The sequence below is a fragment of the Colossoma macropomum genome, unplaced genomic scaffold (genome assembly GCF_904425465.1).
Source record: "Colossoma macropomum unplaced genomic scaffold, Colossoma_macropomum, whole genome shotgun sequence".
Taxonomy (NCBI): domain Eukaryota; kingdom Metazoa; phylum Chordata; class Actinopteri; order Characiformes; family Serrasalmidae; genus Colossoma; species Colossoma macropomum.
In genome coordinates this window covers 27,738-41,417 of record NW_023494986.1, presented here as the reverse complement: position 1 = coordinate 41,417, position 13,680 = coordinate 27,738, and the positions used below count along the sequence as shown (strand labels likewise).

At 40.5% G+C, this 13,680-nt stretch overlaps 1 protein-coding gene across 1 annotated transcript in view; it reads right to left on the bottom strand.

The window, feature by feature from the left end:
- Positions 1 to 10,736, bottom strand: part of LOC118800643 — a 57,311-nt gene extending 46,575 nt beyond the window's left edge. Inside the window, 6 exon segments of the mRNA XM_036560900.1 lie at positions 2,024 to 2,158; positions 3,572 to 3,581; positions 5,544 to 7,565; positions 8,618 to 8,941; positions 9,078 to 9,174; positions 10,568 to 10,736. Of these exon segments, the coding sequence (XP_036416793.1) occupies positions 2,024 to 2,158; positions 3,572 to 3,581; positions 5,544 to 7,565; positions 8,618 to 8,941; positions 9,078 to 9,124 (2,538 nt within the window). The 5' untranslated portion in view covers positions 9,125 to 9,174; positions 10,568 to 10,736.
- Positions 10,737 to 13,680: the final 2,944 nt, after the last annotated feature.

Here is a 13,680-nt window from a genome sequence, read left to right as displayed (position 1 = left end):
AATGGAGTTGTGGTAAGACTGTGAAAGCATTGATGTGTCCAGGATTCATGTCTGTGATGGCATAATCTACTACGCTACTGCCCAGAGCAGTAGGTGAATCTGCCCAGGGAATCTCCTCTCATCCTGCCATTGACAATGTACAGACTAAGGCTTTTACATAACTGAAGAACATGTTTTCCATGTTTGTTAATTACACTGTCATAACTCTGTCTCTGAGTTGTTATATTTGTGTGGTAGAGGGGATTTGTTTAGGTATGTGTGTTATTTCCTCTAAATCAATGAAATCTTGTTCTCTGCCAGTTCTAGCATTTATATCACCGCAGAGCAAAATGTAGCCTAAGTTCTGAAAATTTCCTTCTGAAGATTTTCAAAGGTGTCTTCTAAATAATAAGGAGAATTTGGTGGAGGTATATAAATTGCACATAAATAGACATCTCTGTCAGTTTCTAATAGATTCATGTTAATTTTCATCCATAGATGGTTTTTACCTTTTTTGATTGGGGTTATAAATGATCTGTATTCTTCTTTATACCACACAAGTATACCACCAGAGTTTCTACCAGTTTTGATGTGATTGTGTTTTGAAGGAGGTACGTGTAGTTCTATGTAATGGTTTGGGTAGAGAGAATTGATGTGGGTATCCCATGTTTCTTGTAAGATGATTAAATCTCTATTATATACACTATTTACAAAATCTGGATTTGTCAATTTTGAACCAAATGTTGAAGAGAATGAACCTTGAATATTCCAACAACTAACTGAAAAAGAAGCCATTGTCAGTCAATTACAGGTATTTCACAAAGAGGTATCCAATCTATAACCTAACCATATGATGAAATAATCACTGTTTTTCTAATAATCTCAAGTGAATTAATAGTAATGACTAATGTATCTGAATTTAAATGAAGTAAAACACTAGTAAGTAGAACTAGTTAAGTAGTTTGTGACAGAGCAGGGTGATAAAGTCTCTTATCTGACTGGACTGTAGCTGGGTGGGTGCAGGTGGAGTTCCTCGGGCCACTACGGCAGCATAAGTCTCAGGCTGTGGTGCTGAATGAGGGGTGGTCTGAGGCTGTGGTGGCCAGTGGATTTGAAGAGGCTGGTGATGTGGGGTGTGCAGTGGAGTGGGGGTGGAGGCACTTAAAATCTCTCTGGGGTCTCTGGCTGCTCTGCTGGGGTGAAGGTTCTGGGATGAGTAGAGCTGTTCAGTTGTGCGTCCCAGTCTTGAGTGGACTGTAGGTCTGTTCTGGCATAGAACTGTGTCTTTAATGTTTTTTACAAATAGTTTCACTCCTTTTTGATTGAGATGGAGTCGATCGTACAGGTGTGCATGAAGAATTTGAAGCGCTAGTTGAACATTTGATACCTGTGTACACAGTCTGTAGATATCTGCATTGATGTTATTGATTGCATGTTGCGTTGTGTCCAGTCGTGGTAATAAGGTGGAGATGGTGATTGTAGCTGTGGGGAATCTCCTGCTGGCTTTCATGGCTGTTTGTTTGAGTGCTTCAGGTATGTTTCTGCCTCTTTCAGTGAGATTATTGGTTCCGGTGTGAATGATGATGTGCTGAACTCCTTCTCGATCCATGCTTGATAGCTGATCAATGGCTTTTGATATGGTTGGAGTCCAGACTTTTGTTGAGTTTTTGTTTGGGAAAAGACGCTTCATGTCCACTATTTCCCGTTGGAGTCACACATGAATATTATTTGGTGCTATTTCTTCTCAGAGGGTGGTGGTGTCTGAGTGTTGTGTGCAGGTTTTACAGTGTTGTGGAGGTCAGTTGTGAGCGTCTGTGTAGGTTTTGGTAGAGTGGTTTTGGGGGGAATAGAGGTTGTAGAGGATCAGGAGAAAGAAGTGGGAAGGGCAGAATGTGAGGGCTGGATCAGCAGTGGTGTTTCAGAGGGGGTGAGGGTGGGGGACGAAGTGAGCCCATTCTTGGTCTGTCGTTGCTCCTCAGTCTGGCTGGGCTGCAGTATCTGGGTTGGGGTGGTGGTGTGTGATTGTGGCCAGCTCCTCTGTCACTCTCCGTAAAGCCATTCTCAGATACTGGTTGTCATCCTCTAGTTCTCTCATGGCCTGCTGTAGTTCTCTGATCTCGTCTCTCTGCTGCTGTAGTAGAGAGTGCAGTTCTCCTGCTGGCTGGTTGTTGTTGTTGTTCTGATGCAGAACAGACAGAGTTCTCTCTTTAAAATCTATGAACTCCTGCTCCAGGACAGACAGCCCCTCCTTTAGAGTCCTGACGCTGCTGGCTAGCTTAGGCGTGTGTTCTATTTGTGCTGTTATGGTGGGGCTCTGAGGAACGTCCTTGTGTGGTGGTGTTTGTGGAGCTGTGATGTTCCTCTTTGACATTACTGTTTTCTTCATGTTTAGGAAGCAGTTTTGGAAGTTTTGTAGACTTTTTTCAGATCCCTGAATCATAACTGTTTCATTATGATATATATTGACTGTTAGGATGGGATATGTGTATTCAGCATTCTCGTATGTGCTGATCTGTCTTCCTTTGCTGATTCCTTTTTTCTTTATGTGAGGAAATGTCTCACATATTACTGCATGCCAGTCTGCAGGATGATGCGTGAAAAAAGCAGGTTGCACATTACCTTGCGGTTGTCCTTTGAACTGAAGTCTCCCACTAGTATTTCTGGGTTGTCGTGGAGAACTTTTGTTTTGAAATTTTTCTTGGCTTTTATTGATTTTGCTTGTTGAGGGCATCAGATTTCACAGCCGTCCAGCTGTAGCGAGTGTCCGTTGGAAGCGGAGGAATCTGCTGTTTCCATCTTCAGTCTACTTTTTACTGTCTGCCTTCTTTTCTTTCTTTTCTTTTCTGCCTTTCTTTCTTTCTGTCGTTGTTCTCTGCGGTTTCTGTCCTGTTGTGTTTAGTTAGCACCGCTGTTTCACTGCGTTAGGCCACTGTTTGGCCGTTGGTTACTTTGTTATTAGTAACGGAATATTTACCGGTGCGTCTTCAGCTGAGGTCACGGCCCTTGTATTTCGTCTAGAGTTGATATAAAACTCTCGTTTTTTCTCCCAAATGTTGTTGTGTTGTTTAATCTATTGTAATATCATGTGGATGGGTTATATATGCAATTTCTCAATGTGAAAATACCATAAAAGTTTGTTTAACTTACGAGCTGATGTTTTTTGCTGCCATTCGAACTGGTTACCATGGCGACATCCTCATCAACTATATTGTTATCCAATTTATATTATTCTCTTTTATTCTTATTTTTCTGCCGTGTCTTTGCTGCGTAACTCATCCCGCAGCTTTTGAGATATCAACTCTGTTCCAACTCCAGATTGTCCAGCCTGATTGTGTGATGCGTGCTTGTATACAGCTTTTTGATCGGATGCACGGATTCCGTGTAGCAGGGGAATTTTGCGGAATTTTTTCCCATAGAGAATGAATGGGGTAAACATTTGCATGCCAATCTAAGGTACTTCTGCTTGCCCGATCGACACTGTTTTTCATACACTATCTCAGGGCAGGCCCCCAAGCATGAATCCACTGTCGTTCGGACCCACACTCATCCGTTTGTCATTTTATTCCATCATTTGTTTCTCTCATAGACTTACATTGAGCGGACTGTTGGCAGCATGCCAGACATGATGTCATAATGGGCCCTTAACTCACACCCATACAAACTCACACACGGAGCCCAATGTCTCACATCCTCACAGCCTAATGCTCAAGGTGGAACTGCTTTAAAGGTGGAATTGCACTTAGCTAGCACAAGAACTAATCCACCGCCATACTGACCCGCACTCCTCTTTGTGTCATTTTTTCATCCTTCGTTCCTCTCATTGAGTCCCATTCATTTTTGCCACCACTCAGACTCTATTACTTCTTTGCCCGACAGTCGCCAAAATGCATGTAGTCATTCAGGGCAGGTCCCCAAGCTCTAATCCACAGCCATCCTGACCCGCACTCCTCTATTTGTTGTTTTTTCATCCTTCGTTCCTCCCATAGAGTCCCATTCATTTTCACCACCACTCATACTCTATTACTTCTTTGCCCGACACCCACCGAAATGCAAGTACTCACTCAGGGCAAGTCCCCAAGCTCTTATCCACAGCCACACTGACCCACACTCCTCTATTTGTCATTTTTTCATCCTTCGTTCCTCCCATAGAGTCCCATTCATTTTTACCACCACTGAAACTCTATTACTTCTTTGCCTGACACCCACCGAAATGCAAGTACTCACTCAGTGCACCACTCCAAACTCTTATCCACAGCCATACTGACCCGCACTTTCTGATTTTTTCATCCCTTGTTCCTCTCATTAAAATTAGATGCAAATCAATGAATGAACACAAGTTTAAAAAACAATGTATGTTATACAGTCATATAAATATATAACCTATATTCTTTATTTCAGCAGTAACACATAACTGAGTCTGTTGTGTCCATAAAAAGTTTCAGTATCTGGTTTAGCAGCACAATCAGCATGACTCCACCTCAAAAATGACAAGGGTATAAAAAACTAGAGTCTTACTTAGTGTGACCCCTCCCCTAACATTATAATGCTATAAAAATTAGTCACACTTAGCGTGACCCCTCCCCTAACACTATAACGCTGTAAAGATAGAGCCATACTTAGCGTGACCCCTCCCCTAACACTATAACGCTATAAAACTAGAGCCATACTTAGCGTGACCCCTCCCCTAACACTATAACGCTATAAAACTAGAGCCATACTTAGCATGACCCCTCACCTAACACTATAATGCTATAAAACTAGAGCCATACTTAGCATGACCCCTCACCTAACACTATAATGCCATAAAAACTAGAGCCATACTTAGCATGTCCCCTCCCCTAACACTATAACACTATTAAAATTAGAGCCATACTTAGCGTGGCCCCCCCCCAACACTATAACACTATAAAACTAGAGCCATACTTACTGTGACCCCTCTCCTAACACTATAACGCTATAAAACTAGAGCCATACTTAGCGTGACCCCTCTCCTAACACTATAACGCTATAAAACTAGAGCCATACTTAGCGTGACCCCTCCCCTAACACTATAACGCTATAAACTAGAGCCACACTTAAGGTCACTTGAACTTTATTTGTTAATATGTTTAATTGAAGAACATGTAAATGAGCCATGTTTTATCTTACTTATTAGGTAATGGCATCCAAATAAGCTACTGTTTAACATGCTTCTTCAAGATTTACTCAGTTATATGTTTTACAAAAATGTTCAAATATTCACAGTGAAAATTTAATAAGTTATGGTTATTAAATTGAATAATTTCGTGCTTTCATTGTTTCTAACACTAAAGAGCTCTATCACAACATGTCAATATCACAATGTACCACAGAATATACTGACAATATAACAATCAGCCATAACTCCAGAAATAGGGGTTTTTATTAAAGTTCTATTAAAACCTGCAGCATTTCATAATAACTATAACTATAATAACTGAAATTTATTTTTCATTTTCTGAACTGAAGCTCTAATGTTTTCAGCCTTAATCAATCATTAATAATCAGATATTAATCTGCTGTATTAATGTAGGTGTAACACTCACCGAGCTTCTCTGCAGACAGTCAGAGCTGGGATCAGTCTCCTATAACCCTCCTCTGATGTGTTGTATTTCTTCAGGTCCAGCTCATCCAGAACCTCCTCTGAGTTCAGAATCATATAGGCTAGTACTGAACACTGTCCAGGAGAGAGCTTCTCCTCTGAGTGTCTCTCTGAGTTTACATACTCTTGAATCTCTCTGGAGAGAGACGCGTCATTCATTTCAGACAGACAGAGGAACAGATTGATGAATCTCTCAGTGGAGATGTGATATTTATCTTCTCCTTTGATTAACCTCTTGATGTGCTCTGTAGTTCTCTCTGAGCTGCTCTGTGTTGGGGTCAGTAGACTCTGTAGGCGTCTCTGATTGGACTCCAGTGAGATGCCCAGCAGGAAACGGAGGAAAAGATCCAGGTGTCCATTCTGACTCTCTACAGCTTTGTTTACTGCTCCCATCAGAACCTCATCCAGTAGAACATACTTAGACCACTCTCTGTACTGTTGGAAAGGAAACCTCAGTAGAATATTCGTAGACCACTCTCTGTACCGTTCGAAAGGAAACCTCAGTAGATCGTTCTCAGACGTCTCACTGTTTAGTGGGTTAAATATCTGCAGTCCCTCCATGTTGTTGCTCTCATAGCAGTGAAACACATAAACAGCAGCCAGGAACTCCTGAAAGCTCAGATGAAAAAAGCAGTAGACCTTCCTCTGGTGAAGCACACATTCCTCCCTAAAGATCTCACTGTAAATCCCAGAATACACTGAGGCTTCAGTTACATCAATGCTGCTCTCTCTCAGGTCCTCTTCATAGAACATCACATTGCCCATCATCAGCTGTTTGAAAGCCAGTTCAGCCAGTTTCAGTATAACGGTTCTGTTGGACTCCAGCAAATTCTTTGGGTATCTCTCATCTTTCTCCTCATACTTCTCATTGTTCATGTTTGTCTGAGTGAGCAGGAAGTGTGAGTACATTTCAGTCAGAGTTTTAGGGACTTCTGTATGACGCTGTTTCATGATCTGCTGAAGAACAGTGGCTGAGATCCAGCAGAAGACTGGAATGTGGCACATGATGTGGAGGCTCCTCGCTCTCTTAATGTGGGAGATGATTTTCTTGGCTTGGTCTTCATCACTGATCCTCTTCCTGAAGTACTCCTCCTTCTGTGGGTCACTGAATCCCTGAATTTCTGTCACACGCTTGATGTATTTAGGAGGGATCTGATTGGCTGCTGCTGGTCGGGAGGTTATCCAGATCAGAGCAGAGGGAAGCAGCTCTCCTTTGATGAGGTTTGTCATCAACACTCCCACTGATGATGTCATGGTGATGTCAGATACTTTCTCACACTGTTCAAAGTTCAGTGGAATTCTACTTTCATCCAGACCATCAAATATAAACACAGCTTTGAGCTGATCATAAATCTTTGGGTCCAGATCTTTGAGCTCAGGATGGAAGTCACACAGAAGTCCATGAAGACTATATTGATCATCTTTAATCAGGTTCAGCTCCCGGAATGGAAGCACAAACATGAGCTCTACATCCTGATTGGCTTTTCCTTCAGCCCAGTCCAGAATGAACTTCTGCACAGAGACAGTTTTTCCAATTCCAGCGATGCCTTTAGTCAGAACACTTCTGAGCTCTGGCTCTTTTGGTCTGTTATCTTCTTTTCTGTCAGCCTTCACAGCTCTAATGTTCTCTTCTTGTGTTTCTCCTCCAGGACCTGGTAGAGGTTTAAAGATGTCTAAGCAGTTGATTGGAGAGTCTTGTAAGTGTCTCCTGGATGTTTTCTCCATCTGTAGAACCTCATGTTCTTCATTCACTCCTTCACTCTCTCCCTCTATGATGTAGAGCTGTGCGTAAATCCTGTTCAGGAGGGTTTTATTCTCTTCTGTTCTGATTCCCTCAAATAAGCTCTCGTACTTGTTCTTAATGCTGGTTTTGTGTCTCTCTAAGACTCTGTGAAGGATGTCATCCACTGGTTGGTGAATATCTGCCAGAGTGTTTATCTGCAGTGCTGTTTGTGTGGAGTGCTGCCTAATCAGGACCAAACACAGTAACTTAAACATCATTAATACAAATACCCATAATAATCAATTTACCGTACATTTCATTAGATTTGAGCTGTTTAGTTAAAAAAAATATTTTTAGTTTACCTCAAATTCCCAAGATAACTTAACATTATGTTTTTTGCTTTTGATTTCTCTATAACTAACAATTATAAATATTCCCAGCCAATAATGTAGTAATATAATTTCTATAACATTAATTGAGGTTAAATTTGGTTTTAAATATTATAGAACTGGTTATTAATAGTTAAAGGATCACTAACACACTGTGATCTGAGCAGCAGTCAGTCAGAATCAAACCTGTACTGAGACGTGTGGCCCTGTTTGGGTCTCTGTCTCACTAAGCTGATATTAAGTTAGCCAATGAGACTCTGCAGATGCCTTAATGACACAAATCTCAGTGTACAGTGAAAATAACCAACCTGGTTATAGAAGCTGCTCAGCAAATTGTGAGCATGTTGAAAGTGATACTACTATTAATCTTATTACTAGTATCATTATTATTAGTGGTATCATTTAACAATACATTCAAAATAAAGCATTTATCAAATTAAAGTAATGCATTAATAACTAGTAAAATTCATACAAATTAAAAATATATAACATAAATAGTACATAAACACTTTATAAAAGTTTATAAAAATGTAATTATTCACTTTAAGTTTTATACTGTGATTTTCTGTCTCTACTGGTAAATAATATTTGTTGCAATAAACATCATCAAACATAAAATTTTGATTAAATTAACATTGCTATGAATTACTGGTTAACATATGTTCACCACAGTCCCAAAATGAATAGAAGTGAATTGGGAGCTTCTCTGAAATGGTGCTCTCATGCCTGAGCAGCTCATGTCCTTTCACTTTCTTTAAACCTAATAATCAAAGCAGATCTGTTTGTTTTTTTACAGATCTTACAGATTAAAACAGCATTTAGAGCTGGTTTAATGAACCAGAGCTCAGATACATGTTTACAATGATTCACTGTCAGAGCTGCTGTTTACTCGTAGCAGTTATTTACCCCGAGTCAGAGGATCCTCTCCCTCCACTGGACTGTGCTGGTAACATCATGGACTCGTCACTCTTCATAGACACACAGCTGGGTTCTCCTCCTCCACTGCTGAATACAGGAGGGTTCCCCATGGACCGGTCACTTTTCACAGACACACAGCTGGGTTCTCCTCCTCCTCTGTTGAGTTTAGGAGGTTCCCCCATGAACCAGTTACTCTTCATAGACACACAGCTGGGTTCTCCTCCTCCTCTGCTGAATACAGAAGGGTTCTCCATGGACCGGTACCTCTTCTCAGACACAAAGCTGGGTTCTGGAGATGCTGCACGCTTTACTCTGAGAAAAGTTCATCCACAGTGAGATTAAAGTGCTGAGTAATTGTGTTCTTCACTAAGACTCATTTAGTCTGATCATAAGTCACGATTTCCTCTTTCTGTTTAATCAGGTTAAGAGCTGATATAAAGTTACTCACTTTGAATCAGAGGTTCTTCCTCCACTGCTGGAGTGATGAAGCTCCATCACTGAGGTTTTACTCTCCACACACAGCTGGACACTGGAGATGCTGCTCTCTGTGAACACATCATTAATGTAGCATGAAATAATGCCTGGATAATAAATATAACTACAACATATGAAACTAGCATCTTATAAGATACTAGATAACATTTTCATTGGTCAATGTATGTTTTTTTCTTTAAAATTTATTCAGCACTATTTACTACTAGAGAGGTGGTTGAAGCAGATGCAGGAATCTACTGTAGAGCTCAGACTGTCCATCACACAGAACTGCACACTATGCAGCCTAAGGCAGCTGCCTTTTAAGGTGCCTTATTTTGACCAAATCTGAAGGCAGCATCGCATGTATCCTTCTCAGCAAAGACAATCCCACAATACCATTCACCTGCTTACCAGCTGAGAATTCCATCGCTTCAGTTTAAATTATGTGTGATACATGATGATGGAAACAGTGTTGAATAAACAGTGACATTGTGACGATGTAAATCTCATATTTCAGCTTCATCTGATCTCCATAATAATGTCCCTGTGTAATACTGATCCAGAACTGTGTGGTCATTCTCAGGTGGACGGTGTTGGAGTGGAACAGTAATCTGATCTCTCAGTAAATGGTCCATCACTCTGACCTGCTGTAGTTCAGCCGTGTACAGATGACCACTCTACTCAGAGCTAATAGAGGCTCAGACTCTCCATTAGGCTACAGTTAGGTTCTCTTTAGTTCCACAGGACTAATCCTGCTATGGCATCTTCAGGATCTTCATATAAGAGTAGCTGATGGAAACACTCAGAGACTGATGAACTGAACTTTTACAAAACTGTATTTACTGATAGAATCTTAGTATAAACAGACAGTAGGACTGATCACCTCTATAATCCTGATAATCATTATCAATAATGTTACTATCTCTGTCTGATCTATCAGTTCATTATTAATAAACTGTATTTACTGATAGAATCTCAGTATAAACAGATAGTAGAACTGATCACCTCTATAATCCTGATAATCATTATCAATAATGTTACTGTCTCTGTCTGATCTCTCAGTTCATTATTAATAAACTGAATTTACTGATAGAATCTCAGTATAAACAAACTGTATAACTGATCACCTCTATAATCCTGATAATCATTATCAATAATGTTACTGTCTCATCCTCAACATTCACATTTAACAAGGACATTAACACCTTATTTACTCCTATTTAGATTTTAATAAACTGTCATTAAAATTATATTTATTTACTCTTGATTTTAATAAACTGTCTTATTAACATCATATTTATCTACTTTAGATTTTAATTAGTGTCCTCTTATTGTTTTATGAATGTTGTGTATAATTTCTCTGTGATAAGCTAAGTATAAAGGTGTTATTAAAATAAAGATAGTTATTAATGCAGATCAGAGGACTCCTCAGTGATATCTGTGAGGAACTGAAAGCACTGTTACCTTTTCTGAGGTTTGTCTAGACGTCTTCAGTGAGAAAGTCCTCCTTCATCTGTGTTCATTTACAGCAGGTCTACAAGAGAAACATCACTGACCACCAACACAGACACTTCATCTCCATTTCAGTAGAGTATCTTCTCCCACTGGAGCCTTTAGATCACTCTGTCTCAGTCCAGACTGAACCAGAACACGGCTGAACTTTGTTTCCTTTAGAACCAGAGAAACTGGTTGGAGCTCATTTCAGTCTCATTACGTCACCAGAGGATCTGACACTACACTCTGCTGCAGATCTGACAGAGATCACCAGTTAAAGTTTAGACTAAAAGTCTTCATTTCAGTTACTCTGACCTTTCACACATGAACTGGTTTAACTGGTCTGACTTCTGAGAGGAACACGTTCCAGCAAAGAACTGAACACATTCCCATGGAAGTTTGTTCCAGTATTCATAAAGTCCACTCCATGTTTCAGCCAAACATTAATTTTCAATGACATTCAATTAAAAAAAGAAGTTTACTGAACTTGATTTACTGTCACACAGCCTGAAAGAACTGTGTTGCTCTAGTGTCTGTTGCAGCTCTGCAACTGAGCAGACTAATACATTACTGCCCCCTAGTGGAGCACAATATTAACCAGAACCACCAGTAGTTTCATATTCATTCCAAACATGCACTACAAATTATGCTGAATGTTTATGTTTCCTCAATTTCAGTATTTCCCTTATTGTGGCTCTTGTATCATCAACCTCTATCTGGTCAGGCAGAGACATTAAGCAATTATCAACTTAAATACTAAGAACCACAAACCATTAAACTGAGAATAACTATTTAACTCTCAGCTGTAAGTCCTCGTCTGTTTGATGTCCTGTTGTAACAAACACAGCTTATTCACAGGCCACTCCAGCATGTATGTCTTGGTTTGTAGCTGGACACGGTGTACTGGTCCACTGAAGTCAGGTAAGGCCTGGTTTGTTTTTTCTATTATCTAGGAGTTTTGTGGGGATGAACTACATACAACTATTTCAATATCTCTATGCTTGAAGGTTCTTCTCGGTCTGGATCATTTCTGGTGCTCTTGTAAAAGTGGCAGATGTTCCCAAGTTCATCTGGTCCTGGTAAGAAGCACTTTAGTCAGAGGATCGTATTTATAGTCTACACTAAACTTCCTTTCAGCCTCTATACACACACCGTTCATCTCAAGAGCAGCAAGTTCTCCTCAGTATTATGCATTTTAATGTCTTTGGGCTTCACTGAAAAGGGCGGAGCAGCTTTCTAGCTCGCACTAATGTAGAGGCCCACCTGGAGGACCACCATATGTCCTGAGGTCGTTGATGTCAAGGTGATGGACATATTGCGCTGCCACTCTTCCAGGGTTTCCCTCTGCCTGATGCCTACCTGAACCTGGAGGGGTGATAAAACAATAAAAGAGAACAGATTCAGAGTGATGATGTCATTCACATCAGCTCCTGAAGGAATGACTCATAGCCCACTTCCCCAACGTCGCCTGACAGGAGCGTCCAGTGGACAAGAAATGAAAAAGAAAAAGTTACCTGGCAGGTCAGACTTCAGTCTTGTGTATATAAGACGCTCCATTTGTGTCTCCTTTATATTTAAAGTGATGTGTGTACAAAGTTTTAAAACGCATTGAGGTGTTAAAACTTTTCATACACAAAACTCTGCGCATTTTTGGATCGGCATCGGCTGAATAAAGACCATTAGAACCATTAGAGTCCTTTACACTGTGATATCAGCCATCAGGAGGACACTAAACACCATCAGTACCTACTGGACACCACCAGGAACCAGCAGACCCTCTTCATGGTTTGTGTGGCTGTTTTCAGTGGGGGCTGCTTTACTGTGAGTCTCAGCGAGACCCCTGCATTGAGAAGGTAAAGAAGCAGTGCTCCAGCTTGCTATTTATTCAAACGCGCCGCCTCCACACAAATAGTCTTGCTTTTCATTTTGGCGCCCAGGTTAACAGGTCAGCATGTTCACACAACCTGCGCGAGTCCCAGACACGCAACAAAATACACTGAAATAAGCCGTGAAGATCAGTGAAGATCAAACAGAGAACCGTGTACAAACTTTACAAACGCTGCTTTTATTTAGTTCATGACGAAACACCAGTCAGTCATTCTGAGCTGCAGACAGATTTCCTGACTGGTCCACCAGGCCTGAAACTCTCTCCTAATCACAGTCAGAGCGCTGTGGAGGACAGACACACAGACAGAGAGACAGGCCATGCACTTTTTATAACGTATGTGTTTATTGATCAGAGTGACCGATGTGACTGTCTGTCCGTCTGAAGCAGGACTGTCTGTGTAACCGTCTCTCTGCAGCTCAAACGCTGTATGTGTGAAAGACCAGTGCGTTCAGCTGTAGGAAGGCGCAGTTGGACATCCAACCCCGCCCACATCCGACCTGGCCTACTGCACGTCACCTCACGAGCCTGTCAATCATGAACCACAACATAGCGCTTGATTTACGCATGTAGCGCAACATTGTTTACAGGTTTTCCACATTGGCTTTTCATTGTTAGACTGATCATTGCTTCTCTTTTCAGTTAGGATATCTACTGAACACATATCCACTCTCGTTATCAACAATCAGTGGACTATTATATTGAATTGTAGAATCTTTAAGTAATTGGCAGCCAAAATCCCCAAACTTGTCAGTACACATTGTAAAATGGTCATTTCCAATAAGTAGTCCATAAAACCAACAGATATGTAGATAGATAGATAGATAGATAGATAGATATGTAGATAGATAGATAGATAAACATGTACATAGATAGATAGATAGATAGATATTGTCTGTCTATCTATCTATCTATCTATCTATCTATCCATCTATCTATCTATCTATCTATCTACATATTTATCTATCTATCTATCTACATATTTATCTATCTATCTATCTACATCTCTATCTATCTACATCTCTATCTATCTACATATCTATCTACATATCTATCTACATATCTATCTATCTATCTGTCTGTCTGTCTGTCTGTCTGTCTTCTACAAACATTTGTGAAGGAATGGGTCACTCTCAGGACGTCCAGTCGTGAAATTTCCTCGCTACTAAATATTCCACAGTCACAACTGTCAGTGGTA